Source organism: Camelus bactrianus, chromosome 5 (assembly GCF_048773025.1).
Source record: "Camelus bactrianus isolate YW-2024 breed Bactrian camel chromosome 5, ASM4877302v1, whole genome shotgun sequence".
In the NCBI taxonomy this organism is placed as follows: domain Eukaryota; kingdom Metazoa; phylum Chordata; class Mammalia; order Artiodactyla; family Camelidae; genus Camelus; species Camelus bactrianus.
In genome coordinates, this window is record NC_133543.1 from 88,342,417 (window position 1) to 88,368,146 (window position 25,730).

A 25,730-nucleotide genomic window follows, 5' to 3' on the forward strand; every position below is an offset into this window, starting at 1 on the left:
CTACGTGTCCTCCTGGCACTGCCCGGCTTTTCCCGCCCTTTACTGGCCTCCGGAGGAGGGTCAGAGTTCACGCCCTTCTCGGGAATACCTGCTCCAGTCTGGGAGATGCAGGGACTAGTAGGTGGTAGACGTCCTTCTGGTCCTGAATCTTAAGGGGCAAAGGACGTACTCTAGGGCTATTAACACCTCCGAGAGCCCAGCGGCGGGAAGAGATTGTGTGGGAGGGGTCAGAGGTGAAAGGTCAGAGGGCTGCGAAAGGGGCGGAGCGAGCTGGAGGCGGATGGCGGCTGCGGCAGCTCATCCTTGGCGGCAGCGGTGCTGAAGTTGGGACGGGTCGGACGCGTCGGGTGGTGGGAGGAGAGCCGCGGCCGCTCCCAACATGCACAGCCTGGCGACGGCTGCGGTAAGTGGTTGGGCCGCCCGGCCTGGGCCCAGAATCCCTCAGCCCTGCGTTTCGGCCTTTTCTCCGAGCTCCCTGTGTGGAGCCGAGAGTCCTGCTCCTCCTTTCTTCAACCAGCAAGGCCCGAGCCTCCCTCTTCGCCGCGCTTGTCTGTGGCGGAGCCGGCCGCCACTTTCCTTGCCGGTCGGCTCCCTGGCCTCTCGCGCGGCGTATCGCGTTCTTTTCCAGCTCCCAGGCCTGGTCCCGCGGACGGAGCGCCTCTCTGGCGGCCGGGACGGGCCATTCATTGATTCATTGCGCTGACCAACAGTTTCAGGGAGCCGGTTGAGTGCTGCGCGTCGGTGGGGGCGAGGGGAATTCCGTGGTCCATTTGACACCGCCCGTACTCTCACCACCTCCTGCCTAGGCACATCGCGGAGGGGAGGAAATGGCTTCTAGCTCAAGCCACTTGCTTTACAGATGCAAGATCAAAGACTCAGAGAAGTGAATAACTATTTCTTCTGACTTACGGTTCTCTGTGTTTAAAACCTTTTTTCACACATCTCATTTTACCAGAGTGATCCTTTACCAAGGAAAACACTGTAAATTAACCTGTCTGAAATAATCCCATGGCTTCGCATTGCACTGAGATAAAATCCAGACTCCTTGCCATGGCCTGCAAGGCCCTCCCTGAACGTAATGGTCCTTACCCACATTTTCAGTCTCTTATGTCACTTGCTACGCCGGCTCCAGCTACACTGGCGGCCGTTCCATCTCTTCTACCTACGCTTTTCCAGTCCAAGTTGCACTTTCTGATCTCTATTCCTGTAATGCTCTTACCCTCCATCTTACACACACACACACACACACAACACACACACACACGTGGGCGTCTGGCTCCTGTTAAATTTGTATTTTTTGTGTTTATTTACTTGTTTCTTTGTCCCCATTTTGAGGTCAAGGACAGGGATTGTATGGGTCCTGTTTACATGATTACCCCAGTGCCAGACAGTTCCTGGCACAGACTTTGCTGAATGAGGGTGTACAGATGAGGGAGGTGACTGCTGAGAGCAAGTAACCATAATGGGCAAATGGGATCATACAGTTTGAGCACACTCTTGTGAATGCCCACCTCGCTTTTTCAGTTTAAACAAGATGAAGTGACTTAAGGAGAAAGTAATATACTGAAGTTGCATTACCAGGCAAAATGACATAAGTACTAAACAGAGGACCAAAAAAAATTGCCTTAAGCTACGAAAAACATGGTCATTTCCAGGGCCAGTGGCATCTCTGCCCCCTGTCACCATGTTTCTAAATGTTTGTAACTGTTCACAGTGGAGAGGTACCTTTTATATTTCTCAATTAGGTGATTGCAATTTCCCCACCTTTTTTTGTTTCTTCTCCCAAATTTTATATATAATTTGGGGAAAAGCCAGTCAGAAGATGAGGTTGCTGCTGGTAGGGAAGGAGCAAATTAAACAAAGGATTCTAATAGGATTAGATTGTCCATCTCTTAGAATCTGATTGTGTCTTCTTTACCCTTTGATATCAAGCTGCTTTTTTCCTTATACCTCTCCAAACTCTACCTATTCGATTCGTTTTATTTTCAGTTGCTCCCTGATACATTTTTGAGCAGCCATTAAAGCTGTGGTTCATTACTTATAGTAAGTACTCAATACATGTTTCCTAAATTTAATTTACAATGCCTTACCTTTATTTAGAAGTTGAGCTGTTAGGTACCCTTTCACCTGTTATGCTGTTTGGACCACGCAGAAGCTCTGATAAGTTCCCTTGTACCACTCATTCACTGGAATATTTGGTTATTGAGGAGTCTGAAGCATAGATAAGTTGAACCCCCTCTTTCCCAATCCTTAAAGCCTTCCATTAGGCTAAAATGCCTGTATTATTGTGATCTGGGTAAAGGACACTAATGGTGTACATCACTCACTAGAAGTTGAAAAGAGTTAATAATACATGCAGTGGTGCTGGTAATAATCTAAACCACTTGAGAAGATTCTTACTGAAGAAGATACCTAATGGTGAAAATTTGTATTTGCATATACCTTTATTTGTTTTTTAAAATAACAGGTAAATCATCGCTTGAGCTGGAGAGAGAGTACTATCAAAGGAGAATATGATCACATATGAATGCAGAGTGTTATTCACTAGATGGAGGAATTGAGATAATTTGGCATGTGTCTTAAATTTCGACTTTTTAAAAAATATTATGCCAGCAATTTGTAATATAGTGGAGTGATTTTTTTACAGAATACATCCTACCATCTTCATTATTGCCATCATAGAATATAATTTCTTTCTTACATCTACTAAATAGGGACAGAAATAGCACACAGGATTGTATTAAATAAGACTAACAAAATGTTCAGTGGTTGGCTAGGTTCACTCATTGGTTTAACGACTTGCTCCCAGACTTCAGCCTTGGGACTCTAATTCCTGCCTCAACAAAGTAACACATCACTTGTTATGGACCTTGGAGGTTGCTTCAGCTTAATAGAACCACAGATCTTCACATAGCATTGGTCTTCTGTAATGAATGTTATACTCGTGATTTAAAACTGCCAAAGTAAGCCTTTAGGAGATGCACTGAGTGTGGGTTTCTTTGTTTTTGTTTTTGTTTTTTTTATAATTTCCCATGGTAATTCTAACATCCTTAAACTCTTGTTATTCCGTCTTTTTTCATGTAACCAGCAGCAGCATTAGTCATTTTATACCTTTTTGTTGAGCAGCGCTGACTCCCAGATGCCTTCCTCTTTGGCAAGTAAAAAGAACATTGTGCATTCTGAAGGGTCTAATTCAGACACTGTCTCCTCCTTTGTCTCCTGAAGATTTAAGCAAACTAACTAACTTCTTTGCTTATTCACTTCCATTTTTATAAAGTTATTTTGAAGAACATTCTGGCTCTTATTTTTTAAAGACATGAGGATAATTAACTAATTTAACATCTCCCTTTGGCACTATTAAGAAAGTGTGTTTTCTTGGAATATCGTCATTATATAGACACCCAAAGTCACATGTTGAATCATCATCAGACTTGGGAAAATAATCTCTTCCAATCTAATTCCTTTTTTTCTTTATACACTGTCACATATTCATTGGTAAGAAAACCAACAGTTGGTTTGGCCCTTGAACTAAAGTTGTATTGATACATTTGTCTATTTTCTGTTTAAGAGAGCCATCAACAACAATTTTTTAATTTACTCAGAGGGAGGAGAAACTATATTTCTTCCCCATTTATGAGTAAATATTTTTCTTTTTTAAGTTCTAAATATCTTTCTCATTTTCACACTGTGTTAAGATTTTTCAGAAATAGGACAACTATTAGTACCCTGTGTTTGTGACACTTGGAGTTAATTAACCATTGGTGGCTCACTTTGATATATGTTTAGCCTGTGTTAAGCTTTACTGAAGGAAAAAAGTTACTTGAAATACATTTGCCACATACAAACCATGACACAGGAAAGAGAATAACGATTCCCTCCTAAATTTTGACGGTACAAACATTTTTTAACACATCTGTTTCAAGGAAAGGACCACTGACTTTAAGCAGGTTATAACTAAAAATACATAGTTATAAACAAAAGTGCTTCTTTCTGATCTTGGAAGTGTTGAGGATGATAACTAATAGTCCAAATCAGGTTTCTTATAAATGACTTTGTTTGGCTACTGTTTAGCCAAATCCAACTGTAACAGAAAATCAAACTTAAAGTTCTGTATATTGGGTTCTTAAATAATTTCTTCAATTTGGAGGGATATTTGTGATTTCAATCCTATAGAACAAGTAGGGCTCACTGATTCTAGAGAGAAGTAGATGAGTTTAATTCTGCCCTGTATTTGCTTGTATGAGCTTAAGTATGATAAACTTCCCTGAACTTGTTTCCTCTCAGAATTTTGAGAATAATTTGAGATAATCCACAGTGACTGGCATATAGTATGTTCAATAAATGCTGCTTCCTATAAAAAGTTCCTAGAAAATCTATAGTGGAGGGCTGGCTGTGGAATACTAGGTAATTTGGGATGATAGTGGAAATGATCTGTATCTTGATTGTAGTGGTGGTCACTTGGGTTTATAGATTTCTCAAAGGTCGTTGAAATGTACACTTAAGAGGAGTACACTTGAAAATTTTATTGTATGCAAATGGTACCTTAATAAAATAGATTTTTTTTTAAAAGAGCCACTTAGATTAGTCTCTTATACTAAAGGAAGAAATTTCTAATATTTTAGAGCTGACTGAGACTTTGGTAGTGATTTAATATATTAGTTTCCTCATTTAACCAATAATAAATTTGAGGCTTAGAAAAGGAAATGATTTATCTTTGGTCACACAGTTTTAGAAATGGCAACACTGTTTTGAAACCATTTCTGGTTCCCATTCCAGTGTGCATTCTAGTTATGGACTAGTATAGTTACTTGCAAATCTAGGTCTTTCCTATTCTTTAACTTGATAAACAAGTTTTTAATTCTGAGTCCATAAATGGGTTACAGAGGAGTCTGAATTCTCTGAAATGTGTAAATTTCAGGAAAAAATAAATTATGTGCAAAACAACTTGAAGTTGTGTATTTTCATGAGGAAAAGATCCATAGATTTCATTTGATTCAAGAAATGTTAACCTCTTTTCTTGTGGTAGTGTCCTGCTCTTATTGTTAGTGCGTTTAAGTTAGGTAGTCTCCAAAAGAGAAGTTAGATGAATTTGTTTTTCTGCTGCTGGACAGTGTGTGCTAGTAGGTTGTATTCATATCAGCTACACCTCAGAAATGTATTAGTAAATTATAAGTTAAAAGAATTGCAGCAAGTGAACTAGGAATCTTTGGAGATGATCTTTAAATACAGAATGAGGGGGAGGTTATAGCACAGTGGTAGAGTGTGTGCTTAGCAGGCACCAAGTCCTGGGTTCAATCCCCAGTACCTCCATTAAAATAAATAATAAAGAAATAAATAAATAACTTAACTTCCTCCCCCCCAAAAAATTATAAAAAAATAAATAAATACAGGTGAGAGGAGGAGGAAATCTGCCTACTGTTTACTCGTAGTTCCATCAATTGTGAAATGTGGATGATAACCACACTGCTGTGATCATTAAATGAAACCATGTTTCAAAAAGTACAATATAGTTCCCTCATCCACCCCACCCCACTCTTTTACTCCCCACTCCCTTTTAGGAAGGCATCAATTTTCAGATTCTAATATTTTTGTGAAATTTGTGTCTAAATGATCCTTGGGATTCAGAAAGAGAGAGGCATTTTGGGTTTTTATTACCATTAGGATCTAGTCAGTGATAAAGAAGATGTGGTATATAGATCTCGTCAGATGCTAGAGTTGTGTTTTGCAGTTTTATTCAGGGGTGATGTCCAAAGTATTTTATCAGTTGTCTGATACTGTAAATTAATATGTAAATCAGTATATAACTCAAAATGTTAAAAGATTTTCCCTTTTATTTTCCAAAATAACTGAATTTCCCTATGTTATAAAATTACTTGTTGATGTAGGTTGGGGGGGTGTGTTGGTGGCTGTCATTAGTACAATTATGTCCATCTGAGCCATGATTTGACATACAGAACTATGTCAAACTATTTCACTGACTTTTCCCATTAAAATGATGGTCTTATAATCTCAATAAGTAGAGATTTTCTCTTAGTATCAATGATATTGTTCATGGGTGCTGATTGTTTTTTCAGATTCTGCTGAACTAACAGCAGTAACACTTTAATTTTGTCTGAGATTTTTATATATTCCCTATCTCTGTTGTGTAGAAATAGTTTTTGTACAGTTGTCTTTAGATCAGACCTAATATTTCAGGCAAGTGAGAAGCAGCATTAGCAAAGCAGTTAAAGCATGGACTCTGTTGCCAGATTGCCTGGATGAAATCCTGGGCTTTGCCACTTAACTTTTAAATAACAACTCTGTTTCTCAGTTTCCTCATCAAATGAGAGTGATAACGTAAGACAGTGCCTGACAAAGCAAGCACTATATATGTGAGCTCTCATTTTTAAGAAATAATTCTATTTATCCCATAACAAATAGGTATTCAGTGTTTAAACTAACTCCTTTTATTAAGTTGGGGGTGAAATTCAACAGAGATGATGAAAAGAAGGGTCCCTACCTCAGATATTTCCTGGTACCAAACTGTCCTCACTGCCTTATTATTGTTAGAATGGCTACAGAACTCATATCTCCAAACGTATACCTGAGAGGACCACACTACCATCCACCTGACATCTCTAGTTCTCTTAGAACCAAAGTCCCATGGAGGCTGCAGTTCCCACAAGTAGCCTCGAAATTTGGAATATTACTGGCAACAGGTGGTCATGGCCTTAGGGACCCAAGTAGACACCAGACATTGGCCTTCCAGAGTGCTAGCACTACTCCAAGGGAACCGTCTGCTCTGCTGGAGCCAAGCCCACTCTGGAAATGGAATATTTGGGGATGGGGTCTGGTGTTCAGAAGCCATGATTTGCTGACTATGGGTACCAGTGCAGCCTGGTGTTGTTCACCTAGGGTTCCCCAGGATAGGATGGGTACAGGGGTACTGGATACAGGTCACAGATTGGCTCTAGAAAGGGTGATGGAGTTTACTTATAGTGGTGTATGGAAGACAAGCCTCTAGGAGTGAGTAATGACTAATCAGTATAGATACTGTATAGATACAGTATAGATACTGTATGGCTGGAGCCTTGTCTGTGGGGCCCTCTTTAGGATTGTGGCCATCCAAGAGACTGTGGACAGGAAACCCAAAGCTCAAATTTTAGCCGTTATTCCCACTGAGCTTTTAAGGTGATGTAATACTCTAAATAAACATATCCTATCTTCTGGTGGGAATTACATTTCCAAAAATACTTTTTAAAGTTGAAGGCCTATCTGTAGCAGCATAGAAAGGGCAAGTGCTTAGACCATACTGCTTTTGCTGTTGGAAGTGGGGGAAAAGTACCCTTTTCCTTCTACATCATTTAGGAGCCTGTGTTTTCTTGAGGAGCATCACTGATGAGGATTACAAAACAGCTTTTAGCAGATTACTGTGAGGCACTTAAAGAAGACTTAAGTTGCACGGTATTTCAGTCCATTTAGCAGAACTTCACTTTGTGGTTCATTCGGTCAAGCAAGTGAAATGATAAACATTAAGCTAAAAGCTTCTAATCAAGCTTCCATTTATAGAAGGCTGTTCAGCTTGGATAGAGTAAATGTTACTATACCTCAAAGTCCATCTTAGACTTCATTCTCTTCTTCAACAAAGACAGTTGTCCTTTTTGTTCCACGTCTTTATATTTGTGTAATGGGTAGGTCATCATTCTGTCACACTAAAGTGTAGTGGTAACATGTAAATACTGTGAGGAGCTGTGTAATACAGTTCAAGAAAGTGTTGGATGTTCATAGCAGCACTATTTACAATAGCCAAGACATGGAAGCAACCTAAATGTCCGTCAACAGATGATTGGATAAAGAAGTTGTGGGGGTGTGTGTGTGTGTATATATATGTATATATATACACATAATATATATATAAAAAACGTATGCATGTGAATATATATATATACACATATGTATATATAATGGAATATATATGTGTATTACAACTTCTTTATCCAGTCATCTGCTGATGGACATTTAGGTTGCTTCCATGTCTTGGCTGTTGTAAATAGTGCTGCTGTGAACATTGGAGGTACATAAACATGGAACTATTAAGAGATTTGTGCATTTTAGATTTTGATAGATTAAATTAGTTTACATCAAGTATATGTATTGAGACAAGCTCTCCTGGTATTTATGAAAAATATATTTCCTCTAAAGCACTACTGCAGAGTAAGTCTTGGTTTGACTCTAATGAAACTCACATGTTTACTTTCTTGTCTTCACTTGAAGCCTGTGCCTACTGCATTGGCCCAGGTGGATAGAGAAAAGATATATCAGTGGATCAACGAGCTGTCCAGTCCTGAGACAAGGGAAAATGCTTTGCTGGAGCTAAGTAAGAAGCGGGAATCTGTTCCTGACCTTGCACCCATGCTGTGGCATTCATTTGGTACTATTGCAGCACTTTTACAGGTGGGTATATATCCATGAGTTGCAGTTCAGTACTGTTTATCACTCTTGTACCTCTCTGCCTTTGCCCAAATGATTTTGAAAACTTTAGTAATGTTAAAACGTCAGCATTTGTAAGAATCTGTTTTAGAAAAGTCTGAGGTACTTGTTAAATGCAGATTCTTGGATCCTACCCAAGAAGTTTGATTTATTTAGTCTGAGATGAAAAATTTGTATGTTTAACAGGCAACTCACCCACTCCCAGGTGACCTGATGCAGGTGGTCTAAGAACTACACTTTGAGAAACACAGCTTTAGGAGTACTACAAAATAATTCTACATGACAGGGGAAGAGAAGGTGGAAAGGAAGGTATAAGGACTGAAAGGTATATTCTGGGGAAAGAAAATATTAAGATAAAGTATAACAGCTCTACAATTAAAGTTGGGTATACTTAAACATTAAAGAATAAATAACTGAAATTTGGTTCTGACCAGAATGGTCATTTGTGGGGAGTAAGTTGAAATGGTGTAGTCCTAAGATACCAAGATAGAATGATCATCCTTTAAAGTATTGTTCACAATTCCTAATAATTAGATTAATTTTTCACATTCTATCTCTATTACGTGTGTCCAAAAAACTAATCCTTCTTATAGGACTATTTTCTGTGTAAAAGTTTTACAATTAAGATAAATGGAATTGTACTCAGCAAATCATCTTTTGACAGAGAACACATACATTCACTGATGTTTGTATATATCCCCACACATACACCCTTGTTCTTACCTCCCCCTTTTTGTAGTTGCTACCTGACCAAACAAACTTCTTTGAGTCACTGTGGTTCATTTACTAACACTTTCTGGCTAGCTGTCTCATCACCATAACTTAAAGTACATTGTTGACAAAAAGAGGGATTATAAATGTAAAAGTCCTTCAAGTGAAAGCCTCAACAGATGATGCAGGATGTAGGAGGAAGTGTGGGTGACCACAGTTGCCTCTATAGAAGTCTTCCTAGAGATATATGTAGTAATGTCTCAAATAGTCTCAGTCAAATTCATTTGTGATGAAAGGATGGGAAAATGGTTTATTTCTGCTCCCTCTTTGATGGTTTGGTTCTTCAGGATATGTGGAATTAAAGTTGTTTGATTTCATACCATGGGAATTAAAGTTATTCCTTGTTCATCTGGTGCTGATTTCCATTTTTCAGGAAATTGTAAATATTTATCCATCTATCAATCCACCCACCTTGACAGCACACCAGTCTAACAGAGTTTGCAATGCTCTGGCATTACTGCAGTGTGTGGCATCACACCCAGAAACCAGGTAAGCGCTTTGGATGAGTGTGGGAGGGGAAGTTTGTATTGAATGTGGTCCTACACTACTTCTGAATGATGAGAAGAGGTGCATGTGTGTGTGTGTGGCTCTTCAGGGCTCTCGTTTACTTTTTTTTTTTTTCCCTCTGAAGAATTTCTCATCTCTAGTTTACCAAATTTTAGTGTAGTAACAGCATGGGATTATGTTCTTTTATAATTAACATGTTCTTTTGTAATTAATTTTTTTTTGCTTTTTAAAATAGTGATAAAATATAAATAACATAAAATGTGTCATTTGAATCATTTTAAACTGTCTGGTTCAGTGGTATTAAATACATTCATGATGTGCAACCATCACTAACATCCATCTCCATAATTCTATTCATCTTGTAAAACTGAAACTCTATACCCATTAAACAACTCCCCATCCCTCTGCCTGCCACCCTGCCCCTGGCATCCACCATTCTACTTTCTGTCTATGGTTTTGACTGCTCTGAGTACCTCATATGAATGGAATCATACAGTATTTGTCTTTTTGTGATTGGCTTATTTCACTTAACATAATGTTTTCAAGGTTCATCCATATTATAACAAATGTCAGAATTTGCTTCCTTGTTAAGGCTGAGTACTGTTCCATCTCATTTACTTTTTACCCATTGATAGCAAGGAACTTTAAAGGAATGGTTGTCACCTCTCAGGAAAGATCAGGCACATGGCATTCTCTCCCTCCTAAATCCATGGTAGGCATCACTATGCTATGAGGATTAGTGCATTTCATTTAGTAGGAGTTCAGTAAGTATTTGAACCCAGCACTTTTTCCTCACATAGTAAGCCAGTTTTGGCTTCAGAATCTTTCTTGTTAATACAGGATTCTAGACAACCTCTGTAATAAATGAGAGAATTGGCATGCAAGTTGAGACATTTTTGCCTTCCTGCTATATCTGAGAAATTGAAAAGAGGGAAATTCTGTTCAGGAACCTACTTTGTGACTTTTATGGCCCTAAGACACTTAATAGTCATCTTATTAAAGCCTTTACTTTGTCAAGTTTTCCTTGTAAAATCTGAGTGCTGGGTTGGCATTGACCTTTCAGAGCTTTAAAGAAGTTGATAAGAAAATTATTTGTAAGCACTTAAGAAAAATGTAAGAGTACTCTGAGTGTTAAAATTTGGGGGGTTTTGACTCTCCTTTGAGGTGTCACTATAAATTATATAAAGTAATAGACTGATTCCGTGTTAGTTGCCTGAACATATTATCTGCAGATTAAAATGTTTTTAGAATGTTTAGTGTATCTAAAAGCTCTAACAACAACAACAGAAAGTGTGTATTTGTACATAGCAGATAAACCTGGTGTTGGCTGCTTTGTTTTATTATCTTGGTTAATAAGATTTTGTCAGCTTGTACTTATGAATATTATTATTCAGTTATAAATTAGATGAGAGAGAATATCCAGGAGAATCTCTCAGGCACTTAATTAATTACATTTTATGGCCTATTTTTTAAAACTTGCAGTTGGATATTTTATCAGTTTTTAAAGTACTTGGTGCTGGTTACAGGGAAAAGCATGTATTCTCTTAACCATTGGTCTAGGGTAGGGCTTTTCAGCCTTGACACCAATGGCATTTGGGGCTGGATATTGTTTGTGGTAGGAGGGGGACAGGAAGGGGCTGTACTATGCATTGTAGGATATTTAGGAGCACCCTTGGCTTCTGCCTATTGGATGACAATCCCCTCAGTTATGACAACCAAAAATATCTCCAGACATTGCCTCATGTACCCTGGGGGGCACAGTTACCCCACCTACGGATCACTGGTCTAGACTAATAACCAGCAACAGTCATTCCTAGAGATTCCTTGGTCAAGCAATGTTACAGGCCTAACAGAATTAGCCACCTGAAAATTTGAATGTTCAGAATCCTTAGAAATTAACTCTGGGCTCTGAATGTGATTATTTTCTCTTCCAGGTCAGCATTTCTTGCAGCACACATCCCACTTTTTTTGTACCCTTTTTTGCACACTGTCAGTAAAACGCGTCCCTTTGAGTATCTTCGGCTAACAAGTCTTGGAGTTATTGGTAAGTTATTAGGATTGTGTTTGAAAATCTGAAATCATCATTCGAAATAGTGTTCTTAACATAGGTGTTTTGTCTGGCTTTTGATAGTTTTTGTTCACTGATTGTTTGTTTTCATCTTTGAGGTTGAGTCTGTTTTCACTAATAAATGAACATCAGGAACATGATTGCTCTTATCAGGTACCATTCTGAGTATTGTTACTAAAGCTATGAGGCCCATTAAATTCAGTGTATATGCAGAAATGTTTACTAAATTTAGGAAAAGTAAAGAACAAGAGCATTAGTAAATAAATAAAGACTATTACAGGAATAAGAATTTGAATTTGTTGTTTTGGTTTGGTTTTTTGTCTTTCTCACTGCTAAGCTATTCTCCCATAACTCCAAGGGTTTGCCTTCTGTTTTATCTTGTTGAATCTCTGCATGCTCAAGTTAATGTTTCCATATATGTTTCTAGTGGGAAATGTGTCTAAAATACTTTTTACTCAAGAAAATAATATATCAGCTATTTCAGATCTCAGACTCCTGGGTGGGAAAGAACTATCTTTGGATTTGTGAAATGTAAATACATTCAAGAAGGTTTCTTTCTTAAATTGCCCTTCCTTTTTTTAGTGTCTTTTTCTGATAGCTTTTGCTGAAAGTACTAACCAAACAAAAGAACATTGATTATACAAACTGTTTTTGTTAGGTTATTATTTTTATGTTCAACCTTTGTCATATCCCTATGATTATAAACCGTGAATCGGGAAGTATAACTTAAAAGTTTGGTATTTCTAAGATACATTTCTCAGAAGCATTTTAGTCTCCTTTAAGGAGTAACTGTTATCTCATACTCTCTAAATGAATGTTATTTCTTTTTATATCTCCTAAATGATACTCTATTAGATACTTTTCTCCAATGTATTCTTTTCTACTTTTAAGATACATTCTCATGTAGGATTTAAAACATCAACATGATTCCAGCCAAAAGAAAACATTTATATTTATAGTTCTGATTCAAATCATCCTACTTCTGCTGGTTTCTTGACTACTGCATTTGGATGATACACTTATGTGATGTTAGGATAAAAGTTGACAGTGGAGGGGGTGAAAAAATACTTGGACAGTACTAAGTCAGTTGCCTACGCTTGCATATATTTTTTGAAACTCAGTTTTTCCCAAGTCATTTGAGAGAACAAGCAGAAGGTGAATATTTGGTTTTAGACTTTTTCCTACAGTTCAAGGGTTATCAAACAAGTTTGAATATAAATGAAATAATACATACCATAAAACAAAAAATATTTTAAACTGAATGAAAATAAAAATATAATGTATCAAAATTTGTAGGATGCAGCTAAAACGGGGCTTAGGGGAAGTTTATAGTATTAAATGCTTATTCTAGAAAGAGAGGCCTTCAGTGATCTATACTTTCAATGTAAGAAACTAGGAAAAGGAGCAAATTAAGCCAAAGCAAAAAAAAAAAAAAAAAAAAGGAAGGAAATAGTAAAGAATAGATATCAATGAAAGTAGGAACAGAAAAACAGTATATAAAATAAGTGAAACCAAAAGCTGATTTTGTTTAATTGAGATATAATTGACATATAACATTGTATTAGTTTTTGGTATACAACATAATGATTTGACTGTATATATACATTGCAAAATTATCACTACAGTAAGTTTAGTTAACATCCCTCATCACACATGGTTATAACATTTTTTTCCGTGATGAGAACTTTTAAGATTTATCTTAGCCGCTTTCGAACATACAATACCGTATTATTACTATAGTCACCATAATGTACATTGCATCCCCAGGACTTTTTTTTATCTTACAACCAGAAGGTTATACCTTTTGACCACCTTCACGCATTTTATCCACCCTCAATTTTTTATTCAAAAAATTTGATTAAATTAATAAACCTCTAGCCAGATAGGTGGAGAAAAAAAAGAAGACATGGATTACAAAATATCATGAATGAAAGGGGGTGCATAAAGACTCTACAGACATTAAAAGAATAAAAAGTAATACTGCTAATAACTCTTTGCCCTTAACTTTGAAAACTTAGGTGAAATGGACAAATTCTTTGCAAAAATACAGTCTGCCAAAGTACACTCAAGAAAAAATTGATAAGCTGAATAGTTGTGTAGTGAAAAACCTTCCGGCCTAGAAAATTCCAGGCCCAAATATTTTCAACTGGTTAACACTACCAAAAATTTAAAGAAGAAATAATGCCAATTTTATAAAACTTCTCCAGACCATAGAGAGGAGACTTCTTAACTCTTGGTGAGACCAGCATTCCAGAGTAATGGTAATAAAAATAGAAAAAGACATTGGGGGGAAAAAAAACTGTAGGCCAGTATCCCTCATGAACATAGATGCAGAAATTCTCAACAAAATGCTAACAAATCAAGCCTAACAATAATATAAAAAAGATCATCATGACCAAGTGGAGTTTATCCCAGGAATGCACGCTGGTTCAGTTTTCAAAACTGTCATTGTGATTGACCATATCAACAGACTAAAGAAGAAAAATCATATGATTATTTCTGTAGTTTAAAAAAAGCCTTTGAGAGAATTCAATATCCATTCATGATAGAAACTCTAGCAAAGTAGGAATAGAGGAGAACTTTCTCAACCTGGTAAATTAGAAAACAAAAACAACCCTATGGTTAAGATCATAGTTAATATGAAAAACTGTAAATTGTCCACTAAGATTGAGAACAAGGCAAGGATGTTCATTCTCACCATTCTTACTCAGTCTCATCCTGGATATCCTAGCTGGTGTATTACAGCAAGAGAAAAAAATAAAGGGCATACAAATTAGGAAAAAATAAGACTGTCTATTCACAGACAATATGATTAACTACCTTGAAAAATCTTGGAGAATCTACAGAAAACTCTTAGAACTAGTGAATTTAACAAGGTTGCAGGATATAAAGTTAGTATACAAAAATCAATCATTTTTATGTGCTAGCAATAAGCAGTTAGAAATTTGAAATTTCACCATAACATATGAAAAACTTGAGTGTAAATCTTATAAAATACATGCAAAATCTGTTGCTGGAAACTAAAACAATGATAAAAGTAGTCAAAGAAGACCTAAATAAATGCAGAGATATACCATGGTCATCAGTTGGTATATCACTGATTCAGTATTGTTGATGTCATTCTCCCCAAACTGATATGTAGACTTAGAGCAATTCTAACAAAACCCCAGCAGGACTTTTTTTTAAATATATAGAAATTGAAAAGGTGTCCCTAGAATTTATCTGGAAAAGCAAATGAACTAGAATACCCATTTTTTGGAAAGAAGGATAAAGTTGGAAGATACACACTACCTGATTTCTAGACCTACTGGAAAACTACAGTAGTCAAGACAGTGTGATACTGGGGGAAAGACAGACTTGTAGATCAGTAGGGCAGAATGGAGAGTCCAGAGATAGACCCACACAAATATAGTCAGTTGGATTTTTGACAAAGGTGCAAAGAGAATTTAATGAAGAAAGGATAGTCTTTTCAATAAATGGTACTGGAATAATTGGGTATCGATATATAAAACAATGAACCACAATCCATACCTTGTACTCTATGCAAATATTAACTCAAAATGGGTTATATATGTGAAAAATCTAAGTGAGGCATAGACAAAGAGATCAGATTTGTGGCTACTAGAGACGGGTGGTGAGGGGAGGGGGAATTAAACCTAAGTAAAGTAATAATTTGACATCTGTTAAGCCATATTAGTGTAGCATGTGTTGTTTGCTGTGAGGTTTAGCAATAAGGCATTTATAGATTGTCATTTCTGGTTAAAGTAAATGATATTCCTTACTCTCACCTGAAATGATTGACTTTAGTTATTATAGGTCCAGTTAACCAAGGCCTTTCATATAAAAGCTAGTGATACATTGGACAGCTCAGGGAACAGTCATTTGTTTAATGGGACTCTGCCTCCCTGTATACAGAATTGAGACAGTATCACTGGACTGTGTCACCTGGTCACTGGTGTCAGTTCAGAAACCAACAGAATAATAGAACTGGGATAAATTTTAGAATTCATTTGTTCCAGATCTTTTTTAAAGAAGCAGAGGCCTGCAAAGGGAAGATAATTTTATCAAATTAGGTAAACTAGTTGTGGAACCAGAATTAGAGTCCAGGTGTTGGTGTGTGTGTGTTTCTTGTTTAGGTATACCCTACAATGTTGATGCTTTGAGGGGAAAGAGGGGCAATTATATAACCAGGAAGTAATATTTGTTTATGCCTATTGTGAAGTAGGATTCAAATTGACGTCATTTCTTTGCTGCTACTGATGTAGATTTCTCTCTTGCCTAAGATATTTGGAGAATAGATGGTGATATTACTGTATAATTGTCTACCAAGAGTGATAGCATCACTAGAAGTTTAACTGATGCTAACTGTATGATGGACCAAACTTGGTGCCTGATCTTTAAGTGTTACAGATAACAGCCTGTGCCTTTTTTCTTCTTCCCTTTTTTTTTAAGGAAAGATATGAATCTGATTCTCTGACATATAAACCACCATTGGTGTTGTATGTTATTTAAATTCCACACGTAGCTGGATGAACAAGTTTAATTGGAAATCCTGACTCAAATAATTTTGTTTGTCCATATTTTCTTTAGGGGCCCTGGTGAAAACAGATGAGCAGGAAGTAATCAACTTTTTATTGACAACAGAAATTATCCCTTTGTGTTTGCGCATTATGGAATCTGGCAGTGAACTTTCTAAAACGGTATGTGCTTTTATATGTTAATTAGATTCTATATTGTGTTGACTCTTAGGCTACTTCTTTATGGTTGTGGGATCATTTTCTGCTTCCCTTCAAGTTTTTTGAAACTTTGTTGAATATTTTTTTCTCTTTTGAATAAAAATTGTTATATAATGATGCTTTAAAAACCCACACTCTTTGGAAGAATATCAAAATAAACACTAAATTTCTCCCTTTTCTCTGAACCCACTTCTCAGTCAAAGGTGTATTATTCCAGACAATTTTAATGCATAATTAAGTGTATATATATACTTGAGCTTCTGCCTACTTTGCTTGCTTTAACCATGAATGACATGGCTGAGTATAAAATTCTCATCTCATTTTTTCCTCTCAGAACTCAGTTGCCATAGCCCTGTTGTCTCCTGGTATTGAATGTTGTAGTGAAATCTTGGGTCAGCCTAATTTTTTTATTTTCTTGGTGAACTTGCCTTTTCTGTATGGATATTTTAAGCTTCTTATATTATTTTTAAGTTCATTTGATAATTTTTTTTTATTATTTTTCTTGGGGGGAGGGGGTAATTCAGTTTTTATATTTTTATTTATTTTTAATGGAGGTATGGGGTTTGAACCCAGGACATTGTGCGTGCTGGACACTCATTCTACCCTGCCTTCCTCATTTGATAACCTTGTATCAGAGTTTTTTTCTGAAAGAGCCTACTCCTTGTGTCTCCTTTTTGTTAATTTTTAGTTTTCCCTTTAATTTGTTCTGACCTCTCCAGCAACATCAGTTAATGCTATATAGTCTATTTTTATATATGTATCTTTTTTCTGTCTCTAATTACTTTCTATCTTTAATTTCATATCATGTGATTTTTCTCAAGGATACTTTTCCATGTTGCTATTTTTAGCAATATCTAACCTCTGCTTCTAAAGTATGTCTAGTTACATTAACTAGACTAGTCACTTTCATTTTTAATTCAGTAAGTATTTATTGCTGAGTTGGATGTAAGCACATGTAATGATATAAAAATTTTTATTTTGAATGCCCAATACAAATAAAAAACTCAAATGCTAGTATAAATGGGTATACAAATAAATGTAAGTCTCCTACCTCAGCCTCTCAGTTCTTCTCCCTAGTAGTGACCAATATGACCACTTTCTTACAGAACCTTTGTAGAAATATTCTATGTATAGATGTAGCAGTTTAATTTTATATTAATTTTTTTCCTCTAGTCTCTGCCCTCTCACTTCTCATGTTTTTTCAGCTCTTCTTTGAATTTTTTATCTTTGGATTTTTTTTAAATGTTTTTTTAAAGTCCATGTATTCTTCATTTCCCTGGAAAATGTAGATAACTGTAACCCCTTCTTAGGGTATGTCTCTACAAAACTTTCCCTGTGGGAATCATTCTAAGATCGCTGTTTGTTTAAAAATAATGGATGGAAGGAGAGATGTCATGAACTGAAGTTGGCAGCTTTTAAGTCAAGTATTTTGCTTTTGAATACTTTTCCACCCAGCTTGCCAGTCTAGGGAAGGTTTATACCTCGGTCTTCAGTTTTCTACTTAAACACAAAAAGAATAAGTGGCATGTGATCTGTGTTCATTTCCTCCTTAATTTTAGTTCTTTTTGTTAATTTCAGTGGATTTCTGGGACAGAATTGGAATGGTTGCAAACTGTATTCTGTCGTCTTTTATTAGTAGTTGGCTATGAATAGGTTTTTCAAGTTTGGCTTTATAAGAAGCCATAAGGCTGGGGCAGAAAAAGACTCATTTTCTCTTTTATGACATTTCATCTTCCAGGAACCCCCATCCCAATGATCCCTCCTGTGTTTACATTCCTTGCCCATTACTAGAATTGATTCATCCTTGATGTGTAGAGGTTCCCATTGACCTTCACACTTCAACTAGAATACTTCTCCTATCCTGCCTTTTATGGTTAGTAGTCAGTTCCTGGTATGTCTTTCTTCTTTTGTTCCATACAAACAGACACCTTATCTTGTACACTTTATGTTTATAGTGAATACTGCCAAACAGCTTTCCAAAATAAGTTATTTTAAAAATTACAAATGTCCAGACTTCATTACCCTGGAGAATGGTTCAATAGGTCAGAGACAGAACGTGGACATCAGGATTTTTTAAACATTTCACAGGTGATCATGTCACACAGCTCTGATTGAGAACCACTACTTTACTGGGAGCCTACTATGGCAAAATGTTAGACTAAGCATTATACATAAAAAGTGAACCTAGACTGGCAGGCTGGGTAGAAAAGTATTCAAAAGTAAGATTCAAAAGGACTACTGGGTCATAGGGTAGGCTGCTGTGACCCAGTAGGAAGGATATTTATTGACTGGGGAAATGCACGTGGGAATCTTATGGGGTATTGGAAATGTTCTATATTTAATTTGGTTGTGGTTCACAAATGGGTACACAGGTAAAAATTCATCAAGATAAACTTAAGATTAGTATACTTTGCACATTTTACTGTGTATATGTTTGTATTAGTTTCCTTTTGCTGCTGTAGCAGATTGCTACAAGATTGATGGTTTAAAACACCACAGATTTATTCTCTTACAGTTCTGGAAGCCAGAAACTGTTAATCAGTTCACCAAGCTGAAGTCAGGGTGTCAGTAAGGCTATGTTCCCTCTGGAAGCTCTAGAGGAGAATCCCTTTCCTTGCCTTTTCCAGCTTCTAGAATTCCATTTCTGGGTTCATTCCCCCATCCTCCATCTTCAAAGCCAGCAGTCTAGCATGTTCAAATCTCTCTGCTTCTACATCACCTTCTCTGTGGTCAAATCTCCTTCTACTGCTTTCTTATAAGGATCCTTACGATGATTACATTTAGGGCCCACCTGGATAATCTAGGATGATTATTGCCCCCTACCCCACCCCCCAAAATTCTTAACTTAATCACATCTGCAAAGTCCCTTTTGCTGCATAAGGTAGCATCCCCAGGGTTTGGTGATTAGGACCTGGGTATCTTTAGGGACCATTATTTAGCTAACTACGTTTTACCCCAGTAAAATAGTAAAATAAAATAAGTAATTCCCACAGTTGGCTCTGATGAGCAGCTAAGGAAGAGAATCATTATAATAATTATTTGACTTGAGTTAAACTAGTATTTTTTAAATCCCTTCTATGTAAGAGTTAATGAGTTTAAATTGAGTTTATTACTTTATTACTGTTGGAACAATTTTTGAAGGGGGACTTAAAAATCTTATTTTCTTAAAAATCTTTTAAGAATAGGAAAAGCTTTACTTAACCTCATTTGGAAGAAGTTGAGGCATAGCTGAATCTCTAAAATCATCTTGGACCATGGGAAAGAAAAGAGGCTCTGTATTCAAACTAGATTTAGACTTAGTAGCTTTGCGATTTAGTGGCTTTGTCACTTGGGACCTTAACCTGGCAAATTATTGATTTTCAGTGGTACCTGGCACACAGTAGGTATTTAGTAACTGAGAAAGTCTCTGGTTTTTAAGAATCTGGTAATTTTATCTACCCTTTTATATAAAATGAGAATAACAATGGTACCTACCTCATAGGTTTGTTGTGAAAATAAGATGTGTGTTATGGCTTTAGGAAAAATTCTGGCACATAGTAAGTGTTCAATATGGTAATATTTATTAATTTTTTTTGTACTATTCATATCTCATTGAGTAAGGTATATATAATGCCAGGATCTTTGCTTAGTTTTCTGCTTCATGTTGTTTCTGGGAGATGAGTAGTCAGCTGGAAGGCAAATCTGAGCAATGTTTTAGACTCCTTAATTTTGTTTTACACCAGGTTGCCACATTCATCCTTCAGAAGATCCTCTTAGATGACACTGGTTTGGCTTATATATGTCAGACGTATGAGCGTTTCTCTCATGTTGCCATGATCTTGGTGAGTTCTTTAATCTACCCCCTTTGTAACTACTTCTGATCACACAACCCCTTTGCAGTCGACACTGAGCGGCTTCAGTCTTCCAACTAGAAGTAACAACCATGGAACTTTGTATAATGATTTTTGCAATATCTGATCTCTGATGTCAACTAGAATTATTTTGTGTTTGGTGTCTTTTTCCCCACCCCACCCTCTTTGGGGGGAAACAGGGTAAGATGGTCCTGCAGCTATCCAAAGAGCCTTCCGCCCGTCTGCTGAAGCACGTAGTAAGATGTTACCTTCGACTCTCAGATAATCCCAGGTAAACATTTACAGAATTTATAGGACTTTGGGGAAATACTCTGGTGAGTGGTTGCCCCCTCTCATGGCATAGCTCTTATATCTTTAGGACAGGGAAGGGATAAAACTATATTTAGTTTGTCTGAGACCTTGATTAATTCCTTGTAAAATCTGAAGTGCTGAATTTAAAATTCTGTCAGAGTTTTATCTTTCCACTGGGACTCTGTACCCTACTGTAAAATTCCAGAGAGTTCAGGCAGTTCCCAGGGAATCTTATGATACATTACTCCTGTGGTTTGAGCTTTCTGTTGCTACTTCAGGTGATCAGAAAAAAAAATATATCTTCAAAGATCTCTTTAAAAAGGAACAGGCCCAGAGCACTCTTAAATTATTTTTTCAGTTCTCTTCTTGATTCCTGTAAAGTCCTTGAGCTAATTATTTTATCTCCCTGTGTTCATAATCTTCCTACCAGAAATTACACATTGTAGATACGGCGCAGTTTAGAAATTTTTGACCTTTTGCTTTGTAAATCCATAATTCATGCTGAAAGCCACTTACTCATTCTGCTAAACCACATAATGGGTTGATTTCTGTGTTCCTAGGAATAAGGGTAACTTGGTTTAATGTGAACTCCGCCTTCTGCCACTGACGTTATTTAAGCGCTCACTGTTTCTTTGACCATTTTGTCCTGTTCTTTGGTGTTTTCTGTTTCACCAAAGTTTGAAACTATGTTTAAAACTCAACTTGTGCTAGTCTGAGTACAAAAAAACTAGTCTGAGTACAAAAGCCATAGCTTTTTTTAAAAACCGCCTTATAAATGGCCTTTTTGAAGTTTTCAGATTTGGCTTTTACTGGTTCTCTTTTAAAGAAAATATTTCAAAGTTCACCTGATAATATTGCTACCATAGTTTTGTTTTTACTGCTTATCTCTTATTAAGGGTTTTTCATTTGTTTGTTTTGGTTTGATTTGGTTTGGTTTGGTTTTTTCCTTAACAGAGGCTCTGGGGATTGAACCCAGGACCTTGTGTATACCAAGCACACATTCTACCACTGTGCTGTACCCTCCTCACCACCCCCCCCCTTTTTTATTGACTTGTTTTTTAAGTAGAGGTACTGGGGATTGAACCCAGGACCTTGTGCATGCTAGGCAGGTACTCTACCACTGAGCTATCCCCTCCCCTCCACCCCCCTTTTTTATTAAGGATTTTAACTATTAAACTGAAGCCATTTTTGGAAAGACACAAATTTTATCAGTTTAGAATTAAAGTTCATTAATTTATTGTACTGTGAGTCAGGTCATATCCCCTGTTAATGTACTGATTTTGGAAATTTCCTTTATTATCACCCATATATTTCTAACATGAGTATTTTGACAATATTTACTGTTATAAATCAGCAGTTTGAACTGAAGTAAACTGTTGCACCATTTTATTCCATTTGCTTTGTCACGAAATTCTACATTGGGGCATCATTCTGAAAATGTTTGCAGACAACAGATCTTGGAGATCTCTGAACCTGTGCTTAATACAAGCTTTAAGGAATTTTTATGGCTTCTTAAAGTATCTTGGCAGGGCCATAGATTCCCAGGGGTCTATATATTTATGTCTAAGAAAGAGACTCTTCCCTGCCCCCCAAATGTGGGTTTATTTGTTGGTCTCCCTGGTTGGTGTGTTTGTTTCTGATGTAGGGCACGTGAAGCACTCAGGCAGTGCCTCCCTGACCAGCTGAAGGACACTACCTTCGCCCAGGTGCTAAAAGATGACACCACCACGAAACGCTGGCTTGCACAACTGGTGAAGAACCTGCAAGAGGGCCAGGTCACCGATCCCCGGGGTATCCCCCTGCCCCCTCAGTGATCCTCCCCTGTCCCCTCCCACTAATCCCCCAAGCTGGGGAAGGGAGGGGGATCCTGCAAGGAAAACAGCTCAGGTTTTATCGCCAACCGGGAATAGACAACCTCAATGCTGAACTGCACTGGAGAAAAGGGGCAAGGTACCCCAGCTGAGGTGTGTAAGCTGCCATCTCAGGCTGCCTTGAGGACCTGGGCTCCCTCTGCTACTCCCAGGAAATGGCTCCTGACACAGCGGTCTGCCACCACAGCCCAGGAGGATGTCAACACCAGCAAATGCTGTATTTGCAGCATGCCTAAGATGACCCTTCCCCCTCACCTCTCCCCAGCCGCTGGCAGGAGGGAAGACTGGTGACAGCAGCAGCACTCTAGGCATGGTGAATGCCTGGGACCAAGCCATGTGGCGTTTTCCTATTTTGCCTTCCTGGAAGACTCAAGATGTATCTCTTCATTCTCTCTCTCAGTATTTGTTTACTTTGGCTTTTTGTTGTTAATCTCAGAGAGAGGTGTGTTTAGTGGACACAGGCTGTAATATTCAGCAAAACTTTGTCAACTGGCACTGTTTACAAGTCTGTTAGCTGCATAAGCTCAATAAAAAGTTGGTCTGGGCATTACATCCCCTCTGGCAGGCCAATACTACATGAGCTGTTGGGAGGAATGGGAGGCAGGGGAAGGATATAAAGCCAAAGGACAGCAGGAAGCCACCACCAATTTCCCTGCCTTTCCCATTCTACCCCCAGTTCTGGATGCCACAAGGACCTTAACCTTGTTTCTGGCTTTAGCTGCTAGCTTTTCCAAATCTCAGTGCCTTTCTGTTCTTCACTTCCCGCCCATTAAACTTACAGTAGAGGTCTTAATTCATCAGGCTGTCCTGGAAGGGTATTGTATTGGAGGAGAAATGACAGTGGACCTCATCTTTAAGTCCTCAAGGATATTTTCTGGGTGACTTTTAAAAGGGAGGTGCCTGAGATTAAAATGACAGGCTACTTGATCCCATTCTTTGCTTTAGTGTAAATTTCTGCAGCTCCATCTGTCTTCATGATTGTACTTGAAGCAGTATTAGATGAATGGGTTAATTTTATTCAGATTTAAGATAGAAGGCTGGACTCTGCTCATTCACTCAGTCTTTTTCCCTTTTTTTTTTTTTTTTTTTTTTTTTTTTTTTTTTTTTTGGATGCATTCCCTTTTGGTCTATGGGAATTACAGGGTTGCCACTAAACTATTTTCCACTTTTTCATATTGTGTCAGAGAATCCCCCTTCCTTCTCTGGAGCTTTAGATGACTCTATCACAATTCAGAGGCTTCAATCTGTAACTCAGTGTAAACTGCCTTGCTTTCCCCTAATTCTTCCCTCTGCCATCATCTGTTCTCTCTCTCTAAACCCCATCTCCAACCAAAGATGGGATTATTAGCCCAAGTAGAGAGGAACCAAGTATTTCTGTCCATATCTCATGTATACAATTGAAAGTGTCTCTGAACATGTTTGGGGTCTGTAAGGGGCAGTCTCAGAGAAACTTGCAGAGTCAGTTTTGCCAACCCAAGGGCTCTTTCAAGCCGACTTTCACAAAGGGAGCCGGCCTTGTTGGTTGGCTTCTGTCTCTTTAGAGCCAAAAAAGTAGTAATTAAGTAGCCTAGATGTAGGAAAGGTAGAATAAGCACTTACTCCCCTGCTTTCCAAAATGAAGAGGAAAACCAGACCAGCTCTCAGTAATCTCAAGCCTGAAGAGAAGAGGTCTTGGAGAAAGCAGAGAACAGCATGGACTGGATAAACGTCTTGACTCTCTTCAACCCATAGTTTATGATCTGGAGAGTCCAGCTACGGTAACCCTGATTTTTGCCAACCACCTTCCTGCTGAGCCAAAGTTTTCTCATTCCCCCTCCACTGGGAAAGCAGCTGAGGCCCAGGGCTTTGCTCCCTGAGAAATTCTCTTCTCCATCTTTTGGTGTATTGGCCATGTTCCTGTGCCAATAGTGTCTTAATTCTTGTTCCATCTATTCTCAGCTGGCCTTGGACCCCACATAGGAGTTGGCGGGAGGAGTGGAAATGGGTATTGTTCCTTGTAGTTGGTCCTAATGTTGTGTGTGTATAAAGAGACCCCTTCCCCTCATTTTGTGTTTTCCATCCCTCTCCCTCGACAGGATTAAAATAAAACATGCTTCTGTTTTTATAGCAATAATTTTTCCTTTAAACTGGAGATTTTATTTTGTTTAAGTATAGAGATACCTAGGCACTTTGGTCAGATGATCCTTGGCAACCCTGGCTCTCTACCTCTGTCCACCTACACTCACACACTGCCCTAGCAAGAGGGCAGTGATGGGTCCCTTTGTGGATAGGTCCTTTGAGAGAGTCTTACTGATGTGTAAAAGCTGTTTGGGAGGCTGGGATGGTGCCTTTTTTTGGATACAGTATCTCTTGTTGGGACAGAACCTTACTCCTTGCTTTAGTGGCAAGAATTTAGTACTGGTGTGGGAGAGACTTACATAAATGAAGATGTAATGCTTGAAACATCTTACCACAGACTTTAATATTCATTTCCTTTTGGGGTTCAAGACTTAAAGCACATCTCCAGAGTTGTTTCCATCCCTCTTCCTGGCTCTCAATGGGACAGAGCCAACCTGTGCTTCCAGCTTCTTTTTTTCCAAGGCTTCAGGGAGCCTTTGACTGTTTCAGTGGTGGAACAGGGCAAGGAGAGACATCCTTACTGTCTATAAAATGATTCTCTTGCTCACTATTGCTCAAAGGCTGGGAAAGTGTAGGGGATAGGGGGAGGGAGATATACAAAGTTACTGCTACCCGAAGCCCAAGGAAAACATTTGAAATAGGAAACCATAGAATGAAATGAGATTTTTCTTTCCTAAATGTTACAGAATTTAATTTAAAAAATATTTAATGCATTTATTTCAAAAGCAGATATAACAGGTAAATTGAACAACACAATTGACAAACTTAGCTTAATTTATATACATACAACACTGTAACTCTAAACCAACAGTATACATATTTTTAGTTGCACCAAAAGCTTTTACCAAAATTGATCATAGCTGGACTCAAGAAATTTATAATAATAATAATATAATAATAATAAAATGTTCTCTGAACCCAATGGGATTAAGCTAGGAAAAAGGAAACGGGAAAGTCCTTAAGTTTATAAAACAGGCAGTACAGTTTATAAAGTCACTGGTCACAGAAGAAATCACAAAGGAAAATTAGAAAAAATATTTAATTGAGT

The 25,730-nt window shown here is 37.7% G+C and overlaps 1 protein-coding gene across 1 annotated transcript; it reads left to right on the forward strand.

Annotated features, from left to right (window-relative positions):
* Positions 1-17: 17 nt before the first annotated feature.
* Positions 18-23,116, forward strand: CNOT9 (CCR4-NOT transcription complex subunit 9). The gene is made up of 8 exons (XM_010948771.3): positions 18-403; positions 8,254-8,433; positions 9,614-9,729; positions 11,682-11,791; positions 16,406-16,515; positions 20,274-20,372; positions 20,582-20,673; positions 22,339-23,116. The coding sequence occupies exons 1-8, from the start codon at positions 380-382 to the stop codon at positions 22,505-22,507; spliced, it is 900 nt and encodes a 299-aa protein (XP_010947073.1). The 5' UTR covers positions 18-379; the 3' UTR covers positions 22,508-23,116.
* The last annotated feature ends 2,614 nt before the right edge of the window (positions 23,117-25,730 follow it).

Excerpts from the sequence above, each read along its gene's own strand:
- CNOT9 (XM_010948771.3), top strand. The coding sequence starts at position 380 with ATGCACAGCCTGGCGACGGCTGCG. Across the intron at positions 9,730-11,681 it reads GCATCACACCCAGAAACCAG|GTCAGCATTTCTTGCAGCAC; the intron begins GTAAGCGCTTTG and ends TTTCTCTTCCAG. Across the intron at positions 11,792-16,405 it reads AACAAGTCTTGGAGTTATTG|GGGCCCTGGTGAAAACAGAT; the intron begins GTAAGTTATTAG and ends TATTTTCTTTAG.